Source organism: Sorghum bicolor, chromosome 2 (genome assembly GCF_000003195.3).
Source record: "Sorghum bicolor cultivar BTx623 chromosome 2, Sorghum_bicolor_NCBIv3, whole genome shotgun sequence".
In the NCBI taxonomy this organism is placed as follows: Eukaryota; Viridiplantae; Streptophyta; class Magnoliopsida; order Poales; family Poaceae; genus Sorghum; species Sorghum bicolor.
The window spans coordinates 59,997,003-60,023,126 of NC_012871.2; the positions used below are offsets into that span (position 1 = coordinate 59,997,003).

The window sequence follows — 26,124 nt, forward strand, 5'->3', positions numbered from 1 at the left end:
TACGTCTAAAGATTTGATGTGATAGAAAATCTTGAAAAGTTTTGTAAATGGGCGAGTGTTGACGAAGGATCAAATTGGCGTTCCGGAAGGACACGTTGACGCATCGAAACTTTAGAATTCCCGAGACAACCAACGCTACATGATGAACCCGGTGGAACTGATTCTCGCTAGCGATGCACTCCATGCATGAACCACCAAGGAAACGTCTCCACTCTCCAGCGGAACCCTATTGAATATGTGGTGCTGACCTTTCAAAACCTATACGTACATTTTATATATCAAATAAAAAAAATTTCTTTTGATTTTGCTTTAGGCCTTATTTAGTTAATTCCAAAAACCAAAAACTTTTCAAGATTTCCTGCCACATCGAATCTTGCGACACATGCATGGAGCATTAAATGTAGTCAAAAACCAAAACTAATTATATAGTTTAACTGTAAATCACGAGATAAAAATTTTAAGCCCAGTTCCAATTGTCTATAATTAAACAAATAATTATCAAATAAAAACAAAAGTGCTATAATATCCAAACCAAAATTTGTTGAACCAAGCAAAGCCCGCTAAGAAGTTGTCCTTGGAGCGCATCGATTTTTGGCCCACTCGTGGCCCAGAAGGAGTTTAGCTACTGGCAGCTTTGGATCCATAACGTGGGCCTACGAGAGGCACAACAACTTCCGCGGCAACTCCGCCGCCGGCGGCCGGTCCCGGTCCCGGCGTTCCGCTGCACTCCCACAGTCCCACCTCTGCGTCCGCGGGGACGGGGTAGCCCTACTGAGCTTCGCAGCCTAACAAGTTTCTTGCCACCAGGTAGGCGCTTCCTACCTGCGGTTCCCTCGTTTCAGGATGCTGGATTTTGCATCCTGCTAGCACTGGCTCTGGCTCTGGCTTTGAGCGAGCAATAAGGTAACTAGCCAACCCACGGGACCCCTTACTCTGTTTTATTTTGCCAACATTCGTCACTCTATTCTTCAATCTGCCTGATTCTGAGTAGACATTATTGCTTTCGTGGGATCCTTTCCGCCTGAGGTGCTCGCAGGCAAAGGTTTATTTTTTTTCTCTCAGGAGACAAAAACGTTCCTCTGAATGTTGCTGTGGCTTTGGAGAAAATAGCTATTATAGGACTCTAATCGTGCGGCTTCTTCGAAATAGGATTCTTAACGTTTGTTTATCTGAAATAGGACTCTAAACGTTGATAATAAGCTGTAATGACATTTTGTGTCTTTTTCATTTCTTTTTTTATCTAAATACATGTATTTGTTCCTAAAATGACCCTTTTATCCTTCAGTCATTAAACTGTTATGGTAGTCTCCATTACAGAAAAAAAAACATCATAGCTTCCTGGCCTGTGTGTTGCCTTGTCCAGCTTATTTTTTTTTAATAAACTGATGCCTTGCTGCCATGCCGCCATGGTCGTGGCTGCCGTGCTGGCTGGCCATGGTCATGGCAAATATTGGATGTCGGCCAGGTATCTCGCGCTGCTAGTGCTTCGCGCTGCCTGCAGCCTGATGTCCAGGCAGAGATCGCCAGCCACTGTTGGGGGCTCGGCTGATTTTGGGGATTGTAACGGAGGGTGAGAGTACCAAGACCGAAAGCAGGTAAGACGGGTGTTGTGCCGTGCCAACTAGATCACACATCTGCTGATCTGCCTAATCCAATCGGTCTTGGAGTGTCACCTGAAATGTTTCACGCTTAAAAATCGAGTAAGAATCACTTTAGCAAAATTGTATGGATAACATGCTAGATCTTGGCGAAAAACAATTCGGCTCTAATTAACAAGCTTAAATTACAAATTCAACTGAGCTAAAATTGAGCCGAACTTGATACTCGCACTGCTCGAGGGCTAGAGATCCTTTCACATCTGTAAATGACAAGTGACCCACTGTACATAAGCTTGTTTGTTTGTTCATGCATCTCTATTGCTCCGGCTTCTTGTCTCTGGCCTTCTGCATGTCCACCATCTTTAATTTCTCCTTGAGGCAAGATGTCATCTGAATCACCACCATCTTTAATTTCTCCTTGTGGCAAGATATTATCTGAATCACCATTTTCATGTTCTACTTGTTTGCTTTTGCAGAAATAAATTGTTAAGGCGACCACAAGAGAGGTGGTTGAGGCAACTCCAGTGGCAATAGTCGGTCCTGCGAAACTGTCAAAGGTGAGTGTACCTGAACCAGAGATGGTGCCCACATTTTGGCAGTTGTTTTGATCTCCTATCCATTTCTTCTCAATCCGAGTTATAGTGTCTCCCCCTGTTATGTTGAGGATTGCTTGTGAGATGTCACCTATTATTGGCGATCCCTTCTGAAGTGCCTGTGGAAGAAGGTGCCCGTGTAAAAAACATGACCCAACTAAGACTATTATGCATCATTGTGGAAACTAGAATAAAGATGAATCTGAACTTGGTTATGCCAAAGTAATTTTAATAAACATAGCTAAACTTACATATCCAAAACCTGCATTCTTATATATTGGTCCAACCATGGTGTATCCCTTGCAATGCTCCGCAAGGAATAATTTGAGGTATGGGATTTCATCCACAAGGGCAGCAACACCACCATTCTTGCATCCTCTGGAAAGCTCATCATGAAACTCTTCAGGGCTTTCATAGGGCTTGATCTTTGATACCTCAAAGCCTATTTCTTCCAAAAGATCCTTGATGTAGGAACCATGAGGATACCCAACACATTCTCCAGCTTTGAGAAGTTCTTCGACATTTGTTACAGTTGGGTAGAGCTGTTGAACAGTTAGCATGGATGTCAAGCTTGCAGTGTAGCTTGACTTGAGTACCAGAAGGAAAAACAGCCATATGACCAACACGATCCGAGAGATAAGGCGTTTCACCTTCTCTTCTGCAGAGAGTTAACATACTTTTCAGATAGTATAAATCAAAGTTAAAAAGTACATAGTTCATAATGTCCAGATTTGCTAATCTTTACATGCATACGGTGATATAATGCCAATATATTCCTTCTTGCATCTGTAAAATTTTGTATTGGCTTGATAGTTCTCAGCACAACTGCACAATATTTGTCCCTGTTTGATCACATCTGTGCTGTAAGACATCAGACATGTCTTATGGACTCTGTGCATTTGGTGGAAACCATATAACATTACACATTATTTTTCTGAGTTGTGAAAGCTTGTGCATGGCATTAACTAGGTATGAAAAAGGTGTATCAACTTGATCATTATGCTATATCTATCCAAAAATTTACTAGAAAAAGAGTTACACTAAGGCACTCACTCTCTTCAAACAGGGAAAAATATATCATCGTAGCTAGCTGTCGGGGAACTGGACCATGAATGTTCTTGTTGTTGCCTAGAAGCTCTAAAAACCATATCACAATGCCTGTGTAGATAAAGAGTATTATGGTCCCAATCCACATGCCAGGTGTGAGTGGCTTCAGGAAAATCCATGTATTCTTGCTTATGCTTTCCCTGACAGGAACAACCATTGCTATCCCTGATTGTGTATGGCTGAGTGAAGTCGACATACAAACTTCTGTTGTACCTAATTGTTATGTCTCCAACTGCTATATCATATTTCTGTCAGGGTGCAAAAAAAAGTTTAACTAAGAGCTGTAAAGAGGAACAAATTAAACAAGAAAAGTTATGACCTCTATGTAATCAGATTGGTAGGACTATTTTGTGAAAACTAAATTCTGATGTTTAATGTGCAAGGTTGAGCATTTATGGATTAATAGTAAAACAAAATAATTTACCTCAGCAATATAGAAACATATTTATGACAGTCATGATTAATACATGACAAAATACGGAAAAATGGAATTGTGTGTTATGCCAGTACATGGCATCCGTTGTTTTTTTGAAGGTCGGCATCCGTTGTTTTCATTTCATCTACAATAAGAATGACAAAGGGCTTATAGCTTGTCTTCTATTATGGTATAACTGTCAGAAATTTATATTTATTTGAAATAACAGCATGGTATTGGAAATATCAGATGTTGAAAAGCATAATGTGTGCAGTTATAGTTTCAACTTGAAAAAAAAAACCCAATATATTTCTTATCTTAAATGTAAATTTATTTGAAATAACAGCATGATATTGGAAATACTAGATCTTGAAAAGCATAATGTGTGCAATTATAGTTTCAACTTGAAAATAAAACCAATATATTTCTTACCTTAAGATAAACTTGATTGACAAAATCATCGTAGCTTGAACTTGAATTCTTCGTGATGTTAAATACTACATATTCATAAGGGAGTGCATAAGGTAGTCTCTTTACTGCCTCCTCAAAAACATCAATTGCAATGCCACTTGCTTTAATCACACCTGTGATGGAATTTTCAACAACATCTATGTATTTTTGATATTTATTTCCTGTGACTACACCAACTTGAAGCTTCTTCCCATTTGTTGGAATCTCCCAGCCCCTTGGGATCTTAGTAGATTCGCCTGGCCAAATCACAATTTTCAGATCATGTGTGGTGTTCCGGTATTTTATGTTTGACCTCTGGTCTAATTGCTGTGACAGTCCATTTTGTGCAGTCCAAAACCCAATCACTCTCTGTGCTTTTCCAACTACATTTATTATTTGAAACTTGGAAACTTGCAGCTGCCCATCTGAAAGGTCAAAGTCACCACTTAAACCTTCAAATTTATTTTGCAAGATTGCCTTTAGGATTGCTGGACCATTTCTTGATTTTTTCAAGGCTCCCAAACTTGTAGAGTTTTTCAGTGCAGGTGGTCTCAGAAATTTTGCTTGTCTCAGAATTTTTGCTTTAGTAACCTTGGCCTTTTCTGCTGCTTGAGCTAACCCCCAGATCGTATCATAGCTCCATAGTCCAAAGATGTTTAATTTCAATGTTGGGTCATTTGGATGATCATTTCGTGACCTCATATACCATCTCATGGTGAAGCTATCAAGTTCTTTTGATTTAGGAACATAGGACTCGACCCCCAAGGCACCATTCATTGCTTCCACGACTGAAGGATTTAGTAAATCAATGAGATTTGCTAGTCGATCTGTTATAATCCATACAAACCCCTCGCTCATCATCCCAATTTCCTTTGCTTTTGTGAAGAATAGGGAGCCCAAAGATGGGGACATGTGCACCACAAAGACCCTTGTTTGCATTGTCATCAACTTGTAGAGTTCTTGGACAATTTGTTCACCTGTTGCTGATTCATCTAGCACACTCCGGTAGGGAACATGGACATCTTTTCCTTCGAGGACATCGACAAGGTCTGCAATAATACCTTTACCGTCATCGTTGTCCATGTAGATAGGCACCACCTCTCTCCATCCATAAGTTTTGATTATGGAGGTGATGCTACTCACTTGTACAGAGTCATTCACTGTTGCTCGAACAAAATACGGAAGGTAATGTGAAGATAAATATGTGCTTCTTGCTGTGAACGATATAACTGGGACTTGACACTTATTTCCAAGAGCTGATACAAACACAGCTTGAGAAGAATTCTGTGGTCCAATGATAGCTTGGACATTGTAGTTCTCCAGCAAGTCAATGACTGTAAAATTGGATGTAGAGATAGGCTGTAGCTTTTTAGTGCAAAGCAAATGTCTTCTATTCACAAACTCTGTACGCAGAATGGGATAACATGGAATAGCTCTACTATTTCAACGTAGGTTTTGTGAGAGATGGATTGCTTACTAGAATTCATTCACTGTACTGTTCAGATGTAATAGCAATGAATTGGGTGGTTCTGTTGGTCAGATCTTTTCAAGCATTTAGTTCAACACTTACGCCCCCTGCCCCCCTTCTTCCTTTATTTCTCGATTATCTCCCAAATCTCATATCTCAAAACATGTTTTGGTGTCATATGAACATATGAAGCTACCATTAAATTCATTTCAATTTGAACATGCATTACCATCAATGAAGGAACTGTGGGGAAATCAGCCTATACAGTATTTCAAAATTTATGTGCCATTGCATAAGTGATTTTTCAACACATGGTTGCCAGTGTCATAAAACTGTGCTATTTCAGAAAAAAAACATATGCTCATCTAATGCATCGATGCTTCTTGTTTTCTGCATCAAAACCACTACAGGTAGATCCCTTAGGTAAATGCTAAAATTCAGCAGTGGTATTGTTGAAAGTTCATATATAATTGTCTAGTATTTATCCCCATATTACAACATAAGTAGTCATCAAATTGGTTAATTATTTGGTTATAGGTTGAAAGACCCTTCTGCCTTCTCATTTTCATATAAGGATATCTGTTTAATTAGTGCAACAACACAAATGGAACATGGCATCTTTATGGACTATTCCAGATTTACTTTGTGTCCAAAAGATCAAACTTCTGAAATACTAAATGCAAAAACAATAGAACGTCAGTCCATAGCCAAGCATGTAATTTACCTGCAGCTGCAGCCTGCACATCATCAGTCATGGAATCCCTGACATGGAGGACAAGCCGAGTGGTGTAGTTCGGATGGACAGCATAGAAATCTTCCACAGCAATTGAAATGCTTGTGCGTGCTACCTTCCCCACTGGTGTCCCCAAATCAAGTACCACTCCCACATGGAATTTTTCTACTTTATTTTCTGTAACCCCCAGCACAACATCATAGCTGAATGCTAAGAACAGGAGCATTGTGATCCTAACTGCTGCTGCCATCTCTTGTGGCATGCTGTTTGTAAATAAATCTGGTGCACTATTTATAGATGGAATTTGTCTGGTCTAATTAAAACTAATACAAATAAATAAGGAAGCTCCCTGCTTTTAATGTCAGTTGAACTGAATTTCGCTCTCAAGTTTCCGTAAGATTGCTTGACTTCGACTTGATCAAAATCTATCTCTTCTTTGTGGGTCCTGTCCGAGAACTTTTGCGGATGCTTTCCCAGCTGAGGTTTTCTTCCCTATCTTTTTCCACCATGCTCATCAATTCTGGCTTGGCTCTCTTCTTACTTTTCAAAGGCTCACTATCACTGCCTATGAGGTTGTACAGTCTGATGGTGCCTTATTTGTTGGTTCCCCCTCACTGACATTTTAGTATGTTGGAGTAGTAAGCTGATGACCGATCTTCCTCCCCTTGTTGCGGAACCTACGTTCCAGCAAGTTGAAGCATGGTCTCACCACAATGTTCCATGGCTGCAAGTCCTCATGAATTTGACATTTCGTTGGTGATATTATAGTACTAGGATTGGAACTGGGAGAGTGAATTTTCTCCTTGGAGGTGGTAGCTGTCAGAGAAAGTATCATTAGACTAATGTGATGACCGTATGAGTATGTGATCTACCTGGAGAGAGCTTTCAAAATAAAGGATACACTGAATTTCTGTGTCTGTTTGCTTCGAGGGAATGCTGTACTTGAATGTTTTCTTAGAGGTGGTAACTGTCAGAGAAAGTCAGTATCATTGAACTAATGTGATGACCGCATGAGTAAAGATATTTACGTGGATGGAGCTTTCGAAATAAAGGATATGCTGAATTTCTGTATCTGTGTGCTTCGAGGGGATGCTGTATTTCATTTTTCAGCTACGGTCTGGATACTTTTTGGTTGTCTCACAATGACGAGCATCCCTCAGTCCCTTACCGAACAGCAGCCAACCTTGGGCCGTGACGGTTCATGAGCATTCTGCACTGCAGTGCTGAATGCCAAGACCATGATCATTGTGATCCTAACTGCTGTGGCTATATATGAGGTTTGCAGGAAAAACCTTTCTGAGCTGGTGCATTATTTGTGGAGATGTATGAGTTTCCTTACAAAGTGTTTGGTTTGAGGAATAGGTTAGTCTATCTTCTCATGTCTCACTTTCTTATTTGGTTTGCGAAATGGAATGAGTTGATACATCATTACCTTATTTCTCACAAGCTTATAATTAGTACTAGTTTGAGGAACGGAGCCATTCTGCCAAATTTGCGTAAGAGTCATTATGATGTATTACCTTATTTGAAATAGGCTTTTCAAATCAAATATTCTAGAATGGTCTGATTCCTCAAACCAAACACCCTGTTAATGTCTCTGGTTTCTACGGAAGAGGGACCAGATGATGTTGCCATGTCTCGTGTAAATTTGAACTGCACTTTGTCAGGTCTTTCTTTGACTACGCGACTTCTATTAAAACCTGTCTCTCTCTGTTCCCGTCGAAAGCAGCGGCTGTCTGCTCACCCAGTTGGTGTTTTCTGCCCTTCCCTTTTCTTTCAGGATTCCTGGTGGTTTCTTAGTTACTGCTGCTACTTTTCGAAGGCCTCATTGCCTGGGAGGTTACAGTCGGATGTCATTTTATTTCCTTTTCGCCTCATTGAACTGTGTGCCACGTCGCGTTGAAATAGGATGCCTCTAAGTTGAAGCATTTTCCTACAACTTACTCCCTTCGTCCCAAAATAACCGTCGTTCTTACTTACCAAGAAACAACTTTGACTAAATATCTATTAAAAATATTAATACTTATAGTACATAATTAGTATCATCAGAAAGATCTTTAAACCTAGTTTTTTAACAAATTTATTTGGAGATATAAATATTACACGTATTTTCTATAAATCTAGTCAAACTTGTGATATGAAAACGTAAAACGACAGTTATTTTGAGACGGAGGGTGTATTTGTTATTGGTGCAAGTGCAATGAACTTCTCTTGTAGCTTTTGATGGATGTCGGTGGATACTACGACTGGGAATGACCACAATATTATTTTGTCTTAAATCAGTCTCAATGGAAGTTTCATTTACATAAATAGGTTGTCACATAGGCATTTATGATAACATGACATTGTATTTAAGAAGAGAGATATAACCCTTATGGCACGACCAACTCCCTATGTGTCATAAAATTAAATGCCTATGAAGCTATAAAATGAAACTCTCTATTGAGAGTGTGTGTTTCATCCGAGTTTTATTTTATTTGCTATGACATGATAGTCTTGTAAACAACGTTATGAAACTCCATTAAAATTGGCTTTAAGCAGTTAAGCCTTTGTTTGAAACAAACTCCCACTAAAGGAAAACTAGTTCATTTTTCTACTCCCATATGGCCATATCCTAATGCCATATTTGGATGCCGTATGTTTTTTTGCGAGACCTAGTTACAGATATAGACACTCATAATACGAGCACACACTCACTCCTATGAACGTACTTACGCACACTCTATGTTTATGAGCACCTCTGAGGAACTGAGTTGGACAGGCAAATCTTGAGATTGACAAAGTTATCACAGGTGTCTTGTTATCGACAAACATGTCACCTACCACTGAAAGAATGATGTTGTTAAATCTATATTTATATTCTGTTTAGTTCTTGCTAAATTTTAGCTAGCTAAACTTTAGTGACTTTAGTAGCTAAACTTCCAAACATATTAACTAAAAAGGAGCTAACATAGATTAGTCCTACTAGTCATCTAAGAATAAATAAAATATTTTTAGCTAACTAAAGTTTAACAAGGGATAAACAACAAAAATTTCTTCCTCTAAATTTTGCTCATCGCACTCTTTGCCTGTTCGTATACGCGTCCATTCTCCAGAGCATAAAATTCCATTTTTACTAAGAATAGTAAATGATGAATTAAATATTAGAGTTCTAATTAGTTTATTGTTCTATCCGTGACCTTAACTTACCCATGTTTATATGAGTTAGAATAGCGCATATCCAACTATGATCCTGTTGATTCTAAAATGTATTAGAACAGATAGTCAAATATGTAAATTATATTGAAACACATACAAAATCGCTAGTAAAGAAAAAAGAGAGGAGAAAACAGATAGGAACCCTCAACCAAATGAATTCACAAGTTTGGTACTAAATTCTAGACTCGTGAATTAAGTCCCAAATATAATAAGGCATGTGAATAGAGTCCCATATAATTAAGAAAAAGTCTTTTTGACCCCCTCAATTTTTGAGGTCGTTTGATTTCCTGCCTCATTTATAAAATGTCTCTTTATCCTGCCCCACTCCCTTAAACCACTTGTTTTTGCACCCTAGACAGTTTTGATGATAGTTTTTGCTGATGTGGTGCCATGCCAATCTAGCTACATATTAGCCACGAGAGGTAAATCAAACTAAAAATATATATTTTAAAAATACATAAAATACCATAATTTTTTAAAAAAACTATCAAATATTTATATATGAAAAATAATGCAATTATAATTCTAAAATCTGGTTTAATCTTAGAAAATTCATAATATTTTCCTTGCCAAGAGAGCTAAATCAGCTCGCCGCATGAGCAAGGTTATCTATGCTTTGCTGAACGAAGATGGCCAGGTGAGGCAAACAAGATCAGCAGAGTTCCCCGTAGGCCAGTACGGAGTATGTCCAAAGAAAATTTGAAAAAAAAGTATGAAATCTCTCTTAAGGGTGTTTAGTTCTACTTTCATCAAAAAAATTCTAGATTTTGATTTATTATTTTGCATAATGGAATTAAACATCATATAAAAGTTTTAGCAAAAAGATGACAATTCTCCATTTTGGATTTTAGCATCAAGAGCCAAAAAAAATCCCAAAAGAGCCTCAAGAGGCCATAATGAGGACAACAAATTCTACATTTTAGATAGAACTAAACAGAACCGTGAAAATTTTGGTATTTTACATTTTATCATTTCAAAGTAGTTGACATTTTGTATTTTCCATTCCATGTGGAATTAACGCATGCCCTTAGGAGTGTTTATTTCCCCTTTCATCCCAAAAGTTCTTGGTTTTGATCCATCATTTTTCATAATAAAACTAAACATCATACAAAATTTTTAGCAAAATAGTTATTATTCTCCATTTTGGATTTTGACCTCAAAAGGTCAAAAAAAACCCAAAAAACCCTCAAGAGACTATAATAAAGATAATCAATTCGGTATTTTAGATAGAACTAAACTTTTTTGTGCGAGATTTGGATGAAACTAAATTTAATCCTGAGAATTTTGACATTTTATATTACAATCGTTCCAAAGCCTATGTCTTAGCCACGGCCCTTAGTTAGTCGGCCCATGTTCTTCAACCCGAAGCGCAGCCCAGTTTCACCGAAGCCCATGTCTTAGCCACGGCCTCGGTGCCGTCGACTCGACGCCCTCCACCATGGCGCCGCCGCGAAGCCTCGCCGGCGCCGCCATAGCTGCCGCCGCCGCAGCCATCGTCCTCTCATGTAATCTCTTGCTCTTACCTCACCTCATCGTTTCTAGCTCCAAGTTCCCAACATCAACCTCTCCTGCCTCACCGATGTGGCCATCTCACAGGCTTGTTCTACAGGCGCAAATGCGCTCGTCTGGCCGCGCGGGTCCGCGAGGTGGAGGCCTCACTGGTAGCCGCTGCAGAGAAGGTCGCTGCCGAGCGCCGTGGCAGAGTGCGGGCCCAGCAGGTGAGGTCGCCGCCGTCCGGCGCTGCAAGTTTTCTCGTGTTCCAACGTGCACTTCTCTTCGAGTTGGGCCATATCATCAGGCTCGTGCTGCCGAATCTCTATTTCGTTTCCTTGCTTGCAGTCGCTGAGAAGGGCTCTGAGTCAGCAGGAGCCTCGCTCCGACGAGGCGAGGCCGGCCAAGGCCACCGCCCCAGCATCTTACCCGCTGGCACCGATTGGCACTGTCCAGTCCTGCTTCTCCACCAGGTGCTGCTTGCCATCGATTTTGTTCCCATTTCTCACGCTTTGTAGTATTCATCAGTCAATTTGTGTTGAATAGTTACTGGAGTGAATGCTTGGAGATATTCAGAGCTAAGGTCCACTCTTAAAGAGGGGCAAATTATCATTAATCCGAACTATGGCCTATGGACCTAAACGTATATTGCCTTATTGACCCTACAATCACAGGAATGGTACACCAAGGCAGCCTTTGGTAGTTACGCTGGCCAGGGCAACTGTGGCGCTTGATCCAGCCCGAGTCCCCGCAGCAGCCCTGGAGGGACTAGCTAGTTACTCACATTGCTGGATTCTTTATGTTTTTCACCTTAACACTGATCTTGATAAACTGTGGAAAGATCCTGCTAGGTCTAAGCTAAAAGCTAAGGTATCGTTTTGTTCTTAGCCCTTTGGTGGCTCCTTTTTCTGATATGAATGAATATTCTTCTGAATGTTGTAGTGGATATTAGGTTGAACTAATGGAATCTTCTGATATCTCATGGAAGGTAAGGGTACCGAGATTGAAAGGGGGCAAGATGGGGGTTTTGGCAACTAGATCACCACATCGGCCTAATCCAATCGGACTCAGCGTAGCAAAGGTACTAATTGTACAACTCAACTAGCCTTCCTCTTATTGTCCTCTGTGATCTCTGCAGTGCAATGGTTGAAGTGTCACCTGAAATGTTCAGTGTTTGTCTTCAATTATTGTTTTCTGGAACACATTGAGGAAATCAATATTAGGATTGAGGAATTGTAAACTTCTAGGTAGACAATAATCATAGTGATGATTGCTATCTATAATGCTGCTTGCTCTCTAAGTCTGAAGGATGTTTTTTCACACAGATTTCACCACAGGGATTCTCTTCAGAAAGTTTTTTTGACCAAAACATCCTACTGTGTCACTTAAATTATAAGAAATCCAACTAATATATTGATTCTGATTAATTCTAGGGTGTGAACATTTCTTATTTGCTTTGGGCTATTGCCTAGTTTGATTGACCTTGTTAAGCATGCTAGGGCTACTGTGTATGCTAGGATGTGAACATTTCTTATTCACTTTGAGCTGTTGCCTGCTTTGATTTATCTTGTTAAGCATGCTATAGCGGTTTGACGTTTTCTCCCCTTCATTTCAATGTTTTACAGGTGGAGGCAGTGGATGGGCACGCTCTTTTGCTTTCTGGAGTAGATTTGGTTGATGGCACGGTACCAATTTAAGCGTTTATATGGTCCAGCATTATGCAAAGGATTGATATAATTAAGCTTGTCAGCTGTGAACTCTTCCTAATACATTGATCACCTATAAACAGCCTGTGCTTGATATTAAACCATACCTGCCATATTCTGACAGTGTTAAAGGTGCAGCTGTTCCCAATTGGTTAGAGGTATGTACAATATTGCATCTCAGTTCATGCATTTCTCCAGACTTGAGAATTCATTTCTCTCTCATCAGTTCGAAATAAGTGTGTTCATTTTTCTGGATCAATCATCATTCTGCACAGTAGTGAACGCTGGACAGCATTTGATGCTTGATGGTGTCTGCATATACATGCTCAGCGGCGGAGGGTGTATCAAAAGCAAGGAGGGGCTGGTTGCAAGAACTAATGTTGTATTACCTAACTGCAAAAGCTATCTATGTTTTATAGGCTACCAAAACTAGGATTATACACTACCTAAATTTATGCTGTCACAGAGGAAGGAGGGGAGGGGGGGGGGGGGGCTCAGTTTCTCTTCCATGAGCCTCCTCCCCTGTACATGCTAATTAGTTATTACCTCTATACATCTTCATACAAGTGCACTGACCTTGTCTTACTGAAAAGATGTGTAGCTCATGCTTTAGTTTAAATTTTTAGATAGTTCAGACTTTTGGTAAATCTTTTCTTCTGTAATATGGGGGTTTTGAATGATACTTGAGAGTAAGATTTGGATATTGAAAGAAATGTTTATGTTCCATTCAGGAACTGTTGATTCACAGCTCGCATGCAAGATCTCATATTGCTGTATTTTATGCCAATGCTACAATCGAGTACCTTCATTGTTCATCACCTAGTAATGTTTGAGAATTTTGTTGAAGCAGGTTGATGGTGCATTAGCTGTGGAGTCTGTCCATTTTTCCGAACACTTCATTTCTGCGCTTCCCACCTGCTGGATGCATGTAGTAAGTGGCATTGCTGTTAAAAAGAAATCGTATATGCTGAATAGCGATTAAACTGCAGTTAGTTTTTTTTTCATATGAGAAGGGATCACACTAGGCCAACTGTAAATAAGAATTTGGGTGTACATTTCAAAATCTGTTTATTTGTTTCAGCAGAAGCAGTCACTCTATGCTTCAGCAGACGAGTTTCAGGATCTGATCAAGCAGGTCCTTTCCTGGGACATCAGATCGATCTCACAGCGGACCCGTCCCCATCAAGTGAGCATGGAAGCTGATGCCAACGGCCACTGTGGCGAAGGCACTGATGATGACCATAGCGACGCAGGTCACTGCGGTGTGGTTTACCACCTACATCTTGAAGGCATCGATGTATCGTACAGAATCGATCAGGGCTCCAACATTGTCGTCGAGGACGCCGCCCTTCTTCCGGATGTCGTCCAGAAACGGCATGGTTATTTGGCGTGGAGGGATAAACTTGGCAGCAGCGTTTTGTAGCATGGCCATGGCCACTCGAGCTCGCTGCGTTTTGTTTTCGTTTGCAGGAGTGCAGTGTGGTGTAGGATGTCATCAGTAGTGATGCCGATGAGTTTGAATGTGGCGGTGTATCTGAATTTTTCAGTTTGTTGTATCTGAATTGGATTTGGAACGTAGAATGTTTCCCCCCCTGTTTTGCACAGGAGTTGTAAACAAACTTGCTCTGATTTCCCCGATGTGCCACTCGAGCGCAGGAGCCTTTTGTCAGCCACTCTGGAAGACCGGGAACCCGTGCCAAGCGGCCAAGCCTTGGCAAAGTAAGCAGGATCGCTTGTCCAATACCGGGACGGCCGACGACGAGGAGCGGAGCTGTGCAAGTGAGGAGAGCGGAGCCGATGCCGTGAGAGCGGGCTTCAGGCTTCAGCAGGCCGGCGGCAGTAGCCGGTGAAGAACGCCGGGTGCCGCCCTCCATTTCACGACAACGGGCACGCCATATGTTGGGTGCCATGGTTGCTTGCCATCTGCGTGCGGGGACTGCGTGGCCGTCCGCAATGTCGCTGGCTTAAGAGCATCTCCAACCATTATGCATTTGAAGTTATGCATTTTAGGTAAATTGTAAACCTCCAAATGAAAATGGCAAGGCTAAAATCGGATGATCTCCAACCGTTATGCAAAATGCCAAGTCTATCATCTTTTTTTTCTCGGAAATTTTGTTTCGCGGCACTCCTTCCCGTGCGGACAATCGATCCCGCGCCAAACAGCCCGCCATCGTCTCCCGTTCACCAATTCTCGCGCCAAACAGCCGCGCAGTACCGATCGTGAGCTGCGTAGTTCGTCGTTCCCGTTCGCAGTACCGATCTCCCGTTCCGTTAGTTCCCGTTCACCGTACCAGTTCGTCGTATGTTGGCCATCAGTTCGTCGTCGTACAGGTTCGCCCCTTGGCTCCAGTACCGATCTCCATCAGGTCCTGTTCCCCATCAGTTTCCGGTCGCCGCCATCAGTTCGTCGTCAAGGCAGGTCGCCGCCATCAGTAGAGTCGTCCTATCGCGCGCTGCGTCGTCCTATTGTGCGCTGCTTCGTCCAAACGCGCGTGCGAAGCTGGCGAAGGAGGACGCGCGATGCTTCTCCTATCGCGCGAAGTGGTGGCGGCGCGAAGGGAAACCGCGCGAAGGGAAGAAAAAACCCGCGAGGTGGAACCGAGAATCCCATGATCTCTATTTGCATAGCCGGACTCCTTTGGCATATATGCCAAGTTTCCCCCTCCAAATGCATAGCTATGTAAAATGCAAAGTCCAAATGCATAACGATTGGAGGGGTTTCTTTTGGAGTTTTATGCATTTTGGTAAATGCCAAGTCCATTTGCATAATGGTTGGAGATGCTCTAAGTAAAGTTTAATTTAGAGCCGAATGCACCAGCGACAAACCTAAGGCCTTGTTTAGTTCACTCCGAAAACCAAAATGTTTTCAAGATTTCTCGTCACATCGAATCTTTCGGCAGATGCATGAAATATTAAATATAGACGAAAATAAAAACTAATTGCACAGTTTACCTGTAAATCACGAGACGAATCTTTTGATTCTAGTTCATAATTAGATAATATTTGCCACAAACAAACGAAAGTGCTACAATAGCGAAATCCAAAATCTTTTCGCATCTAAACAAGACCTTACATTTATGAACCTTAAAAATGCATTTTTAGGTCACTAAATTTGTTAAGTGATGCACCGTAGGTCCATAACATATACATCGATGTTTTCTAGCTGATTATGGTGGGCATGTTTGGATCCACTAACTAAACTTTAGCCGGCTAAATTTTTTTTGTTAGGGATCTATGTTTCAACCCAGATAAACTTAGAAAATTAGCTGGAGGATTCAAACACCCCAGCTAAAGTTTAGCCAGAGAACTTTTAGCTATTTAAAGTTTAGCCTTGAAATTTCAGCTAGCTAATAATTTTTAGTTAGGTGGATCTAAATAAGACCTATTTACTATGTCTATCCTATCACGGAGTGAGGTGTAACGTGTCTGACCCAGGATGAAAATGTATCTATAGTTAACTTCTACTACTAAGTTTTGAGAATTTTTTTTAGACATAGAGCTTTGAATGTACTCATATTTATCTCAATTCACGTGAACTTAAGTAAAGGTTAAATTGAATTCAACATTAATCTACTCTAACATATATGTCGAGGTGACAATTGACATGCATTACCGATCCGAAGTTACTCGTCGATCGTCCGTCAGCCCATCATGCTTGCAGGAGCCTGAGCCATGGGCGCGGTGCCGTAGCTGTGAGCCTGTTGCAGGGACGAATGCTGCGCGCGGAGTGCGTCTATTTTGCCCTGAGTCTTGTTTACTTCTATTTTTTTTTACAAAACGAATATTGTAGTATTTTCGTTTGTATTTAATAAATATTATCTAATCATAGATTAATTAGGATCAAAAGATTAATCTCGCAAATTATAATTAAACCGTATAATTAGTTAAATTTTTTATCTATATTTAATGCTTTATAGATATGCCACAAAATTTGATGTGACGAGAAATTTTTAAAAAAATTTAAATTTTTTTTGGAACTAAACAAGGCCATGCATGTCCCATGTTACATTTTTTGCTTTAGGCCTTGTTTAGTTCCAAAAAATTTTACAAAATTTTTCAGATTCCCCGTCACATCAAATCTTTAGACGCATGCATGAAGTATTAAATATATACGAAAATAAAAACTAATTGCACAGTTTGGTCGAAATTGATGAGACGAATCTTTTGAGTCTAGTTAGTACATGATTGGATAATATTTGTCAAATACAAACGAAAGTGGTACTATTCCTATTTTGTAAAATTTTTTGGAACTAAACACGGCCTCAGGCCCTGGTGGTAACGTGGAGATGGGCCAAATGGACAGGAGCCCAGGAACATGCGTTGGCTTGTGCTGTTCTTGTTCGTCTCATTCTCATCATCCATCGTCTTCCTCTCAATCGCCCCGGACCCGACTCTACAATCAGCGCGCCGCAGCAACAGCCGGAACCTAAAGGCAGTGGGCAGTCATAAGTCATAACCAAGCAGAATGCGGAGCGGAGAGTAAGCGGAGGTAGACCTCGCACTACTGGTGGACGCGCATGCGCCCCCTGCTAATCAGCCTGAAACGCCCGTGGCGCTGGCAGCCGTATCCTGGTCCAGGGTGCTCACGATCCGGCACTTCGTGTACGACTGAAGCGGCAACTACCCTACCCATGGTGTCCATGGATTGGTGCGCTTAGAGCATGATGCACTCGTCTGTAGTTGATGCAGCGCAGATGCTCGATGGAATGCCTCAACGGAGGATTCCGTAATTAAGTTTCTGCATTGGCATTTTTCAAATTGCTATCAGGTGGTTCAAGTGTCAAAATATACTCCTGCATAATGCAGGTTTATTCACTTGCAAGTTTAAGGGTAACAAGAGCCTCTCGATTTGTAGGCTTTGGTGAGCTCATTGACTTGTGGGACTGAGATCACTATAAGCTAATAGGGGGAACAAAAAAGCTCAACTTCTGATGGATTCTGCTTGGAGAACAGTGATTGGTTCGCCCCTGTGAGAGGCAACTGAACCATTGCACGCATCTGTGCTTGTGTGAGGATTTCTGTCACCCACCCTTTCTGAACCAGTTTGCTCATGCAGCTGGTCGTTTTCTTCCCTGTCTCGTCTAAACTGGACATGGTCCTCAGGTGCCACTCCTTGGTTTCCTTCTTGAGGCTCATTCTTATCTTCATTTGCTCTGTTTTCTTCTACCTGCGTTCTATCAACTTCTATGACTTCTGTTGATCTGTGCTGCTTTTTGTAGGCATAAATTACCAATGCTATCAAAAGAGAAGAAGTTGAAGCAGCTCCAGTTAGGATGAACAGTTCCCTGAAGTTGTCAAAGGTGAGGCTGCTTGAACCTGTGATGGGACCCACATTTTGGCAGTCATTTTGATACCCTATCCATTTTTTCTCGATTTGAAGTATGGTATCTCCCCCTGTTACATTTAGGATTGCCTTTGAGATGTCGCTGAGTAGGGGATTTCCCTTTGCAAGTGCCTGGACAAACAGCATAGCCGATTTGATGATTCATAAGTAACAATGGCAATAGTGATTCATTTTTTTGTCTCATATGCAATGATGGTTAATTAGTACTTCAAATTTTCTTATATGTCATGGTGGTTAATAAATACTTCAAATTTTCTGACGCCCAGACTCTCGACATTTCTACAAGGCACGACTATTGAATTGGCCATATAAGGCGAAAATAACTATAGGATGCTGTCTTTCACGTGAATGCTATCTGAGATTCCTTTTTTCTCATACTAACAAACAAACTGATGAACTCATTCATTTTATCTCTAGGAATGTAAGTAGTGCAGAAGAACCAGATTAGATGCAATTCAACTTACATATCCAAAACCTGCAGCCTTATAAATTGGTCCGACCATAGTGTAACCTTTGCAGTGGTTTGCAAGGAACAGTTTAATGTAAGGAACTTCATGCACGAGAGCTGCAATACCACCATTACTGCTTCCTGTTGAAAGTGCATTGTGAAAATCGTCTGGTGTATCATAGGGCTTGATCTTGGATCTTTCAAAACCAAGTTCTTCCAAAAGTCCCTTGACATATGAACCACGATGGTATCCTACATTTTCTCCACTTTTTAGGAGTTCTTGGATATCATTCACAGTAGGATGAAGCTGTTGTACAGTCAACATTGATGACAAGTTTGCAGTGTAACTTGATGTAACTACCAGAAGAAAACACAGCCACACAATCAGCACTATCCGAGATAAAAAGCGTTCCACAATCTCTTCTGCAAAAACTATGATAACTGAGTTAATGTTTTAGACATCTCAAATCCAACTTGATAGTTGTAATTTACACATCACAGAAATTTTTTTGTTAACTTTTTTAGTTACAGAAATGTTCACTTGCATAAATATTACTTGGTACAGTGTAGGATAACAATTTTGCATCCTCTACCCTTTTTTATTTTGGCTTACTGGATTTTATTTTACTACAGAAAGGACAAAGTTACTGCATTTATTAGCCATCCTATTTCTTTTTGTGGGAGCCATTTTGTATGCTCATCAATATGAATAATGTTGAATTTATTGCCTTTATGATAAATCAGATAATATATGTCAATTATTTGGTAATTGTAGCAAAAAAAGTGCTGTCTGCTGTTAGTTTCTAATTATACTTTGCTGTGACATGATGACTTATAAACTTACAGTATGTACTGCAGGGCCATTTAGCAAATTAGAAATTGGAACATATATTTTCTTTACTAAAGGTTAAGAAAAATAATAGCTATATTATTACTTATATGGCTAGGTTAATTACTAAGGATAATGTGTACCCTGAGTCTCTAACTTCATAGTAAGTCACCTAGCTACATGCTTCCTTACCCCTGGATCCAGGTCTCACTAATAGCTTAGAGAGAGTTCTATGTTGTGAAATTTCATTTTACTACAGTTAGATCCATATTTAAAACATAGCAAGGTGGAACAAGATAAGCTGAAAATATGCGGTGATCTTGCTACTGCAGTATAACAAGGTGAGTAGAGAATAATGTTTGCGAGTCATGTGGGTATTGCACTGATGATTTTAGCTAAAGTATTCTTTTTTAGCATCATTGTGAAAAACTTAGTAGTAATATTGCAGTTAGAAGAGACTGATTAGCATCGTGTCATGTTTAACAACATACAAGAGATCTGCTTTCATATAGAGTTAGAAGAGACTGATTAGCATTGTGTCATGTTTAACAACATACAAGAGATCTGCTTTCATATAGCCTTTCTCTTATATGATTGCAATATATAAATTCTTATTCCCATGTAGATTTCTGAGCTCTATACTAAATGCTGTATTTTATGCGTTTTGGACGGTAAAACCAATGTGATGAGTGTACTCAACTCTCTTCGAATAGGGAGAAAAAGATTAGAATCCCGAGCTGTCTGGGAATTGGCCGACGAACATTCTGATTGTTGCCTAGAAACTCCAATGAGAACACCACTACACCAGTGTAGATAAAGAATGCAATGCTCCCAAGCCACATGCCAGGTGTTAGTGGCTTCAAGAAAATCCATGTGTTCTTGTTTATGCTGTCCCTGACAGGAACCACCATTGCTATCCCTGATTCCGTGTATGGCACAGTAAAGTCAGCGTAGAAAGTTCTGTTATATCTTATTGTTATATCTCCAATCACTATATCGTATATCTGTATGGAATGAAAAAATAATAAATGTTAACCTTAGTATAATGGCTTTTAACTGACAATTGTAAAATAATAATATGAATGGATAATCGTGATTACCGCTCAGTAGATATTTGCGGCACATGTTCTATGAAATCAGGCTTTTCCATTAGGTTCTACACTTGTACAGTTTACTATCATGCAACTGATGTTATGCAACTAATGTAATTTAAGCCTGGAGAACTACATATCATGTTAATATTCTCTGTTATGATAAGTGTTCGTACTGTACTATGCTGAAGGATATTAGGAATTTAGAGTTACCTACATTGGTTTGTCGTAAACCATATGCAAGTTTGGCTGGTGCTTTGAGGCTCCAATTACTACTTACTAAAGAAAGTAAAGTAGGAAATATACAGGTCATAAACTTATTTGTACCTTAAGATGAACTTGGTAGACAAAATCATCATAGCTTCTGCTACTTGTATCCTCCGGAGAGCCAAATAATATATACTCAAAAGGAACTGCATATGGAAGTATCTTTACTGCCTCTTCAAACACATCAACTGAAAGGCCAGTTGCTTTAGTTGCACCTGTGATTTGATCCTTCTCAACCTTTATAAATTGTTGATATCCACTTGGGCGTACACCAACTTGAAGCTTCTTCCCACTTGCAGGAACCTCAAAGCCTTTAGGTATGTCTGTGGTTTCTCCTGGCCAGATCACAGGGTTCAGATCTGGCATTGAGGTTGAATATGTTGTTGGTTGTGATTGATTTAATTTTCTTGAAAGTCCATTTTGTGCACTCCAATATCCTATTTCTCTCCACCCTCTTCCAAATATATTTATTATTTGAAATGCTGAAACAACCAGCTGCCTGTCTGAAAGGTCAAACCTGCCACTCAAACCTATAAATTTACTCTGCATGATTTCCTTCAAGAGTTCTGGACCATTACTAGATGTTTCCAAGGTTTCCAAGTCTGTTGTTTTTTGTTTGGATATTGGTTTCCGAAATGTGGCATTGGCAAGTCCAACCTTTTCTGCAGCTTGTGCTACTGCCCAGATTGTATCATAGCTCCACAGTCCAAAGATGCTTAATTTTGAGGGTGGGTCAGTCGGGTTGTCAATTCGGTACCTCATATTCCACCTTGTAGTGAAGTTATCCAGTTCTGTTGATTTGGGAACATAAAAGTGGACACCCAAGGCACCATTCATTGATTCCACGACAGAAGGATGCAAAGAATCTATGAGATTGGTTACTCCACCAGTTATGATCCATACATGCCCTTTTTCCATCATTCCTATTTCTTTAGCTTTTAAGAAGAGGGTGGAGGCCAACATCGAGGACATGTGCACAATGTAGACCCTTGTTTGCATTGTCATCAGCTTATATAATTCTTTGGTAATTTGTTCACTAGTTGCTGATGGAGGAATCACACTGCGGTAGGGAACCTGCACATTAACTTCTTGGAGGACATCGACAAGGTAAGATATGATACCTCTACCGTATTCAGAGTCTTCATAGATTGAGATGACCTTTCTCCATCCATAGGCCTTAATTATTGAGGCAATGCAGCTCACTTGTGCTGAGTCATTTAGTGTTGCTCTGACAAAATATGGAAGACTGCTAGTGGATAGAGTTGGGCTTGTTGCAGTGAAGGAGATGACTGGAACATGACTTTTAGTTCCAAGTTCCGAGATAAATATAGCTTGTGAAGATTTCTCAGGACCAATGATAGTTTCTACATTGTAATTCTCCAACAGGTCAAGAGCTGCAGAACAGCATACAAAGACGTACTTTGTAGAAGATCATATTTATAAATGAAAATATAGTATCTGCACAAAAGACCCCCTCAAATACTTTCAGTTGAAGATAATTCTTGTTGCAAGGATGGCACAAGTGAAACAAAATCATAAGACAGAAGTTCCTGAACTGTAACATGTTGAAAGTTACTGATGCACTTGCAGTGTCGGAATAGTATGTTTGCAGAAAAAAAGGTCACTTCAAGCAAACTTCAGAAGATACAAATAAGTAATTAAGGTTTACTCATCAGTTGCCACTGTTTTTACCGTTTCAAAGATAGGGTAGTTTATGAACCTATGGAAAGAGAGAAACAGGTGCATTTTCAACAGCAACTCTGAATCAGTGATGCAAGTGGCAGCAAGGATCAAAGAAGACATTGAGCAAAGAAGGAGAGCTTTTGCCTAGAGAGGTTTTAGTGTTTAGAGGGTGCTTTTCCTTCTCCTGCCCCCAGGCGTGTTTATACCCTGGTTCTTGGCTGTACTTTTTCAACTCGCTTTTCCCTCTTAATTGAAAGGCAGAGCTCCTGCCATTTTTTTAAAAAAAAAAAAATTCTTGCTCCATATTGACTGATCCAAAGTCTGGATTACAGAACCTTTCTCCTCGGCCAGGTGAAGAGCTTGTAGGAAATTTGTCCTGATGCAATCTCATTATCCCAATGGTAAAGAGCCTGTAGGAAATTTGTCCTGTCACATCTTATCAGGAACAACTAGGTATGACATGGCCATTTTCTGTTCTTATATGATGCAAATTGCTTCCTGATCTATTTGTTGAGAAGTGCACATTGTCCCTAATGAAGATTGCTTCTCTCCAAATGTAATGGCCAAGATTCACCATGTTTTGTTTTTCTTTATGTGTATTGTTCCTTTTACATCAAGTTTTGATTGTTATGCAAACACTGTTAGTGCCTCATTGTCCTTTGCATGTTTGCTCTTCTGTTGCTACTTAGCCGTGCTGAATGAATATGCTCAAGTTATGTTTCAGACATCTGTGTATAATTGAGCAATAGTGTGTGCAACCTATCATTCAGCAGCACAAAAATAGCAAGTAAATGCAATGGAGACACAGCATGGTTTCAGACATCTACCTTGAGATGCAGCCTGGACATCATCACTCTTGGAATCCCTGATGTGGAGAACAAGCTTTGTGCTATAGTTTTGGTGGGCAGCATAGAAGTCCTCTAGAGCCAATGAAATGCTGGTGATTGCTATTTTGCCGACCAAGGACCCCAAATCAAGGATGACCCCCACATGGACCTCCTGTGTTCTTCCTCCAGAAGCATTTTGTGCAACAGCAATTCCAGGTAATAACAAGAGGAGCAGAATGATTCTGTTAGCTATTTCCATTTCAGGAGCTGTCAGGTTTGTGGAATCTACTTGAATTGCACTCTCATGCCTGTTAGTTATATATAGTGTTTCGGTAGCCCCTTTTCCAAAGTGTTTCTGCAATGAGCCTGTTTAGTTTGTTGGAATACAGTGTTGCTTCGAGCTTAGCAATCACTTGAATAATACAACAAACAATGATGAAGACCTAAATACTGAAAGCTTTGTCGTCCTCTAATTGACAACCTATTAACTTTTATTTTTTGGTTGCAAGTTGTTTCTGGACTGTGTATTTGTTTATATGCTTTTACGAATTAACTAATTATTGGTAGTTGATCACATGCAGTAGTTGACATTTGGGCTGGGTCTCACTGTCGATTTGCCTTCTCAAAGTCAGTTGCTTCTACTCAACACTAGCTCTTTATGTTGGTAAGTGTGACAGTTGACTTGACTGAGCAAAGTTAAATTAATGGCGTATGTTGATTGGCTCAGCGGGATTATGTCTTCCTCAACTAGCACTTGGTAATATTTAGTAGTATGTACGTATTGCAATTTCACCTTGGGAGAAGAAGTCCGGCGCCTGCAGCATCATCTGTCCATTCTTAATTCAATTACTCTCTCTTGTTGCGGTAAGGCAATTCCGAGACAAAGATTGGTGAGAAGGTAAAGGAAATGAAATAAGCATGCAGATGCAGGTTTATATTTTGAGTCAAAATATGGACCATGCTCTGCTGAAATCCTAGCATATCTGCAAGGAGTGAGCAGCAGAAGCAAGAGGGATTGGTCGTATCATTTTTGAGACAGTTGGCATGCTACTATGCTAGTGACAAACGCGTTGCTGAATTCAGACATGGGCTTTCAGTCATGGGGGCGACTTGTCTTCGAACTGAAGGAGTTGCTTCATGATGCATTCGTTTCTGCCTCCGTCAATTATATCGCAAGGGAGTGTAATCGTACCAAACAAGATGGCTGTGCTTGGTCGTACTAACCAAGCTAGCCTGTTTCTTTGAGCTTATCAGCCGAATCTGCCAGTTATTTAGCAGTTTTTCTTTACAATAAATCAGCCAACACTGCCATAGCTTATCTGCCAAAAGAACAATCGAACTCCCGATTGTATTCTGTTTACGGTGACCAGCGATTTGGCTTTGTCACTTGGTTAATGGAAGTTATGGATGCCTTATTAAAAAACAGCAAAACAATATGAACAATCCATTATCTGGTCTGCAAGTGTCATCTAGATTCTCAAGGTCTCTGAATCTGTCTTGGGTGTCATCCATGCCCTAAAGGCCTGATCTCTTAAATATATATCATGTCTTGTGTAAGAAAAATAGCATCTAGCTAGAGTCATATATGATTTTGGTGACTATATACGACAACACAATTATTTGGACCAACGACGTTTGCTAGTATACAAGGTATATTTAGTTCCATGGATGCAAGGATGGATTCAGAAGATTAAGTGACTAACACCTCAAGAAAGGACATGAAGTTATAAATTTAAGAGTTCCCAAAAATATATAAGATGCGGCAGAGGGCCTTTGATCTTATATACAACCCTACACCCTCAAATATATAAGATGCGGCAGAGGGCCTTTGATTGGATACAGCACAGAATACAATATAGCCACATACACTGGACGTAGAATAGGGCCTTGTTTAGTTCCTAAAAAGTTTTATAATTTTTTTCAGATTTCTCGTCACATCGAATATTACGGTGTATGCATAGAGCATTAAATATAGATAAAAATCTCCACTACTATATAATCCACCAGATGTAAACTTTCCTAAAGCCACACCAAAGTATGTCCACCACAGTCATTAACTTTCTTAAGTACACCCAAAAAGATACACTTAAAACCTACCGATCTTTGAAATGAAAGGACGAGATCCACTCTCACATCTTCTTTCTCTTACTCACTCAAATCTGATGGACCAGATTCCTCGGATCAAAGCTCATCACTCATCTGTCATCCCGTCCCGCACTCATGCACAAACCCCATGCGCGACCCTCCCTCTCCCCGACGCCCTCTCTCCAGCACAATCGGGATCGCGGGACAACTCCTCTCCCTAGCCGCGCATGCGTCTCTCCCTCCCTCCCCTCTCTCCCGATGTGGTGGCACGGCCTCCCCCTACGGCGCGCACATCTCTCCCTCCCTCCTGATGTGGTCGGGCATGGTGGGTGCCCCCAGCGGGGCTCGTGCTGCGGCAGCGGCGGCGCCCAGCCATGGGGCTAGGGTTTCGCAGGGTGGCGGCGGCCGCATCCAGCCGTGGGGCTTGTGGCGCGCGCGGCCGGAGCTATGCATAGGCGCCGCCAGAAATCCACGCCCTGCTAGGAGGGCTCGCTGCCGGGGCGCGCGGCCAAGGCTCGCGGGGCGCAGCCAGGGGCATGCGTCCGCCTCCACGCTGGCCAGGACGGAGGGCGCGCGGCCAGGGCTCGCGAGGCGCGCAGCCAAGGGCGCGCGTCCGCCTCCACGCTGGCCAGGACGGAGGGCGCGCGGCCGGGGCTCACGGCCGCCTCCATGCCGACCGCCTGACTCCACGCCCGACTGCCATCGCGCTGGTTCTGCCCTCAAAAAATGTTTGAAGTAGTATCTTGAGCAGAATTTTTTTTACATTGATGAGTTTATGTTTCTCTCATTTC

General features: G+C 40.9%; 2 protein-coding genes and 1 pseudogene across 5 annotated transcripts; 1 reads left to right on the top strand and 2 right to left on the bottom strand.

Moving 5' to 3' along the window:
- On the bottom strand, positions 1,627-6,614 carry LOC8060283 (annotated as a pseudogene).
- Positions 10,918-14,409, top strand: LOC8060284 (tRNA (adenine(37)-N6)-methyltransferase). Of its 4 annotated transcripts, none has more exons than XM_021452348.1 (9): positions 10,918-11,067; positions 11,159-11,280; positions 11,402-11,526; positions 11,728-11,923; positions 12,006-12,134; positions 12,679-12,738; positions 12,843-12,917; positions 13,610-13,690; positions 13,841-14,409. In XM_021452348.1, exons 1-9 carry the CDS (start codon positions 11,001-11,003, stop codon positions 14,180-14,182), a joined length of 1,197 nt encoding a protein of 398 aa, XP_021308023.1. In that variant the 5' UTR covers positions 10,918-11,000; the 3' UTR covers positions 14,183-14,409. The 4 variants fall into 4 exon arrangements, with proteins under 4 accessions (XP_021308023.1, XP_021308024.1, XP_002460244.1 ...); XM_021452349.1 differs by having other exon boundaries at positions 13,844-14,409; XM_002460199.2 differs by having other exon boundaries at positions 12,042-12,134.
- Positions 17,245-23,507, bottom strand: LOC8056004 (glutamate receptor 2.8). Its single transcript, XM_021453542.1, has 5 exons — positions 23,249-23,507; positions 20,799-22,168; positions 20,081-20,384; positions 18,568-18,974; positions 17,245-18,214 (listed from the first exon to the last, which is right to left on the bottom strand). Exons 1-5 carry the CDS (start codon positions 23,505-23,507, stop codon positions 17,681-17,683), a joined length of 2,874 nt encoding a protein of 957 aa, XP_021309217.1. The 3' UTR covers positions 17,245-17,680.

What these genes read in the sequence shown, in the direction of transcription:
- LOC8056004 (XM_021453542.1), bottom strand. Translation starts at nt 23,507, where the DNA reads ATGGAAATAGCTAACAGAATCATTCTGCTCCTCTTGTTATTACCTGGA. An exon ending in TGTCCAGGCTGCATCTCAAG is followed by an intron (nt 22,169 to 23,248) that starts GTAGATGTCTGA and finishes TATAAATATGAT; the next exon opens with CTTCTACAAAGTACGTCTTT. An exon ending in AGGCTGCAGGTTTTGGATAT is followed by an intron (nt 18,215 to 18,567) that starts GTAAGTTGAATT and finishes CTGTTTGTCCAG; the next exon opens with GCACTTGCAAAGGGAAATCC.
- LOC8060284 (XM_021452348.1), top strand. Translation starts at nt 11,001, where the DNA reads ATGGCGCCGCCGCGAAGCCTCGCCGGCGCCGCCATAGCTGCCGCCGCC. An exon ending in CAGTCCTGCTTCTCCACCAG is followed by an intron (nt 11,527 to 11,727) that starts GTGCTGCTTGCC and finishes CTACAATCACAG; the next exon opens with GAATGGTACACCAAGGCAGC. An exon ending in GGTCTAAGCTAAAAGCTAAG is followed by an intron (nt 11,924 to 12,005) that starts GTATCGTTTTGT and finishes AGTGGATATTAG; the next exon opens with GTTGAACTAATGGAATCTTC.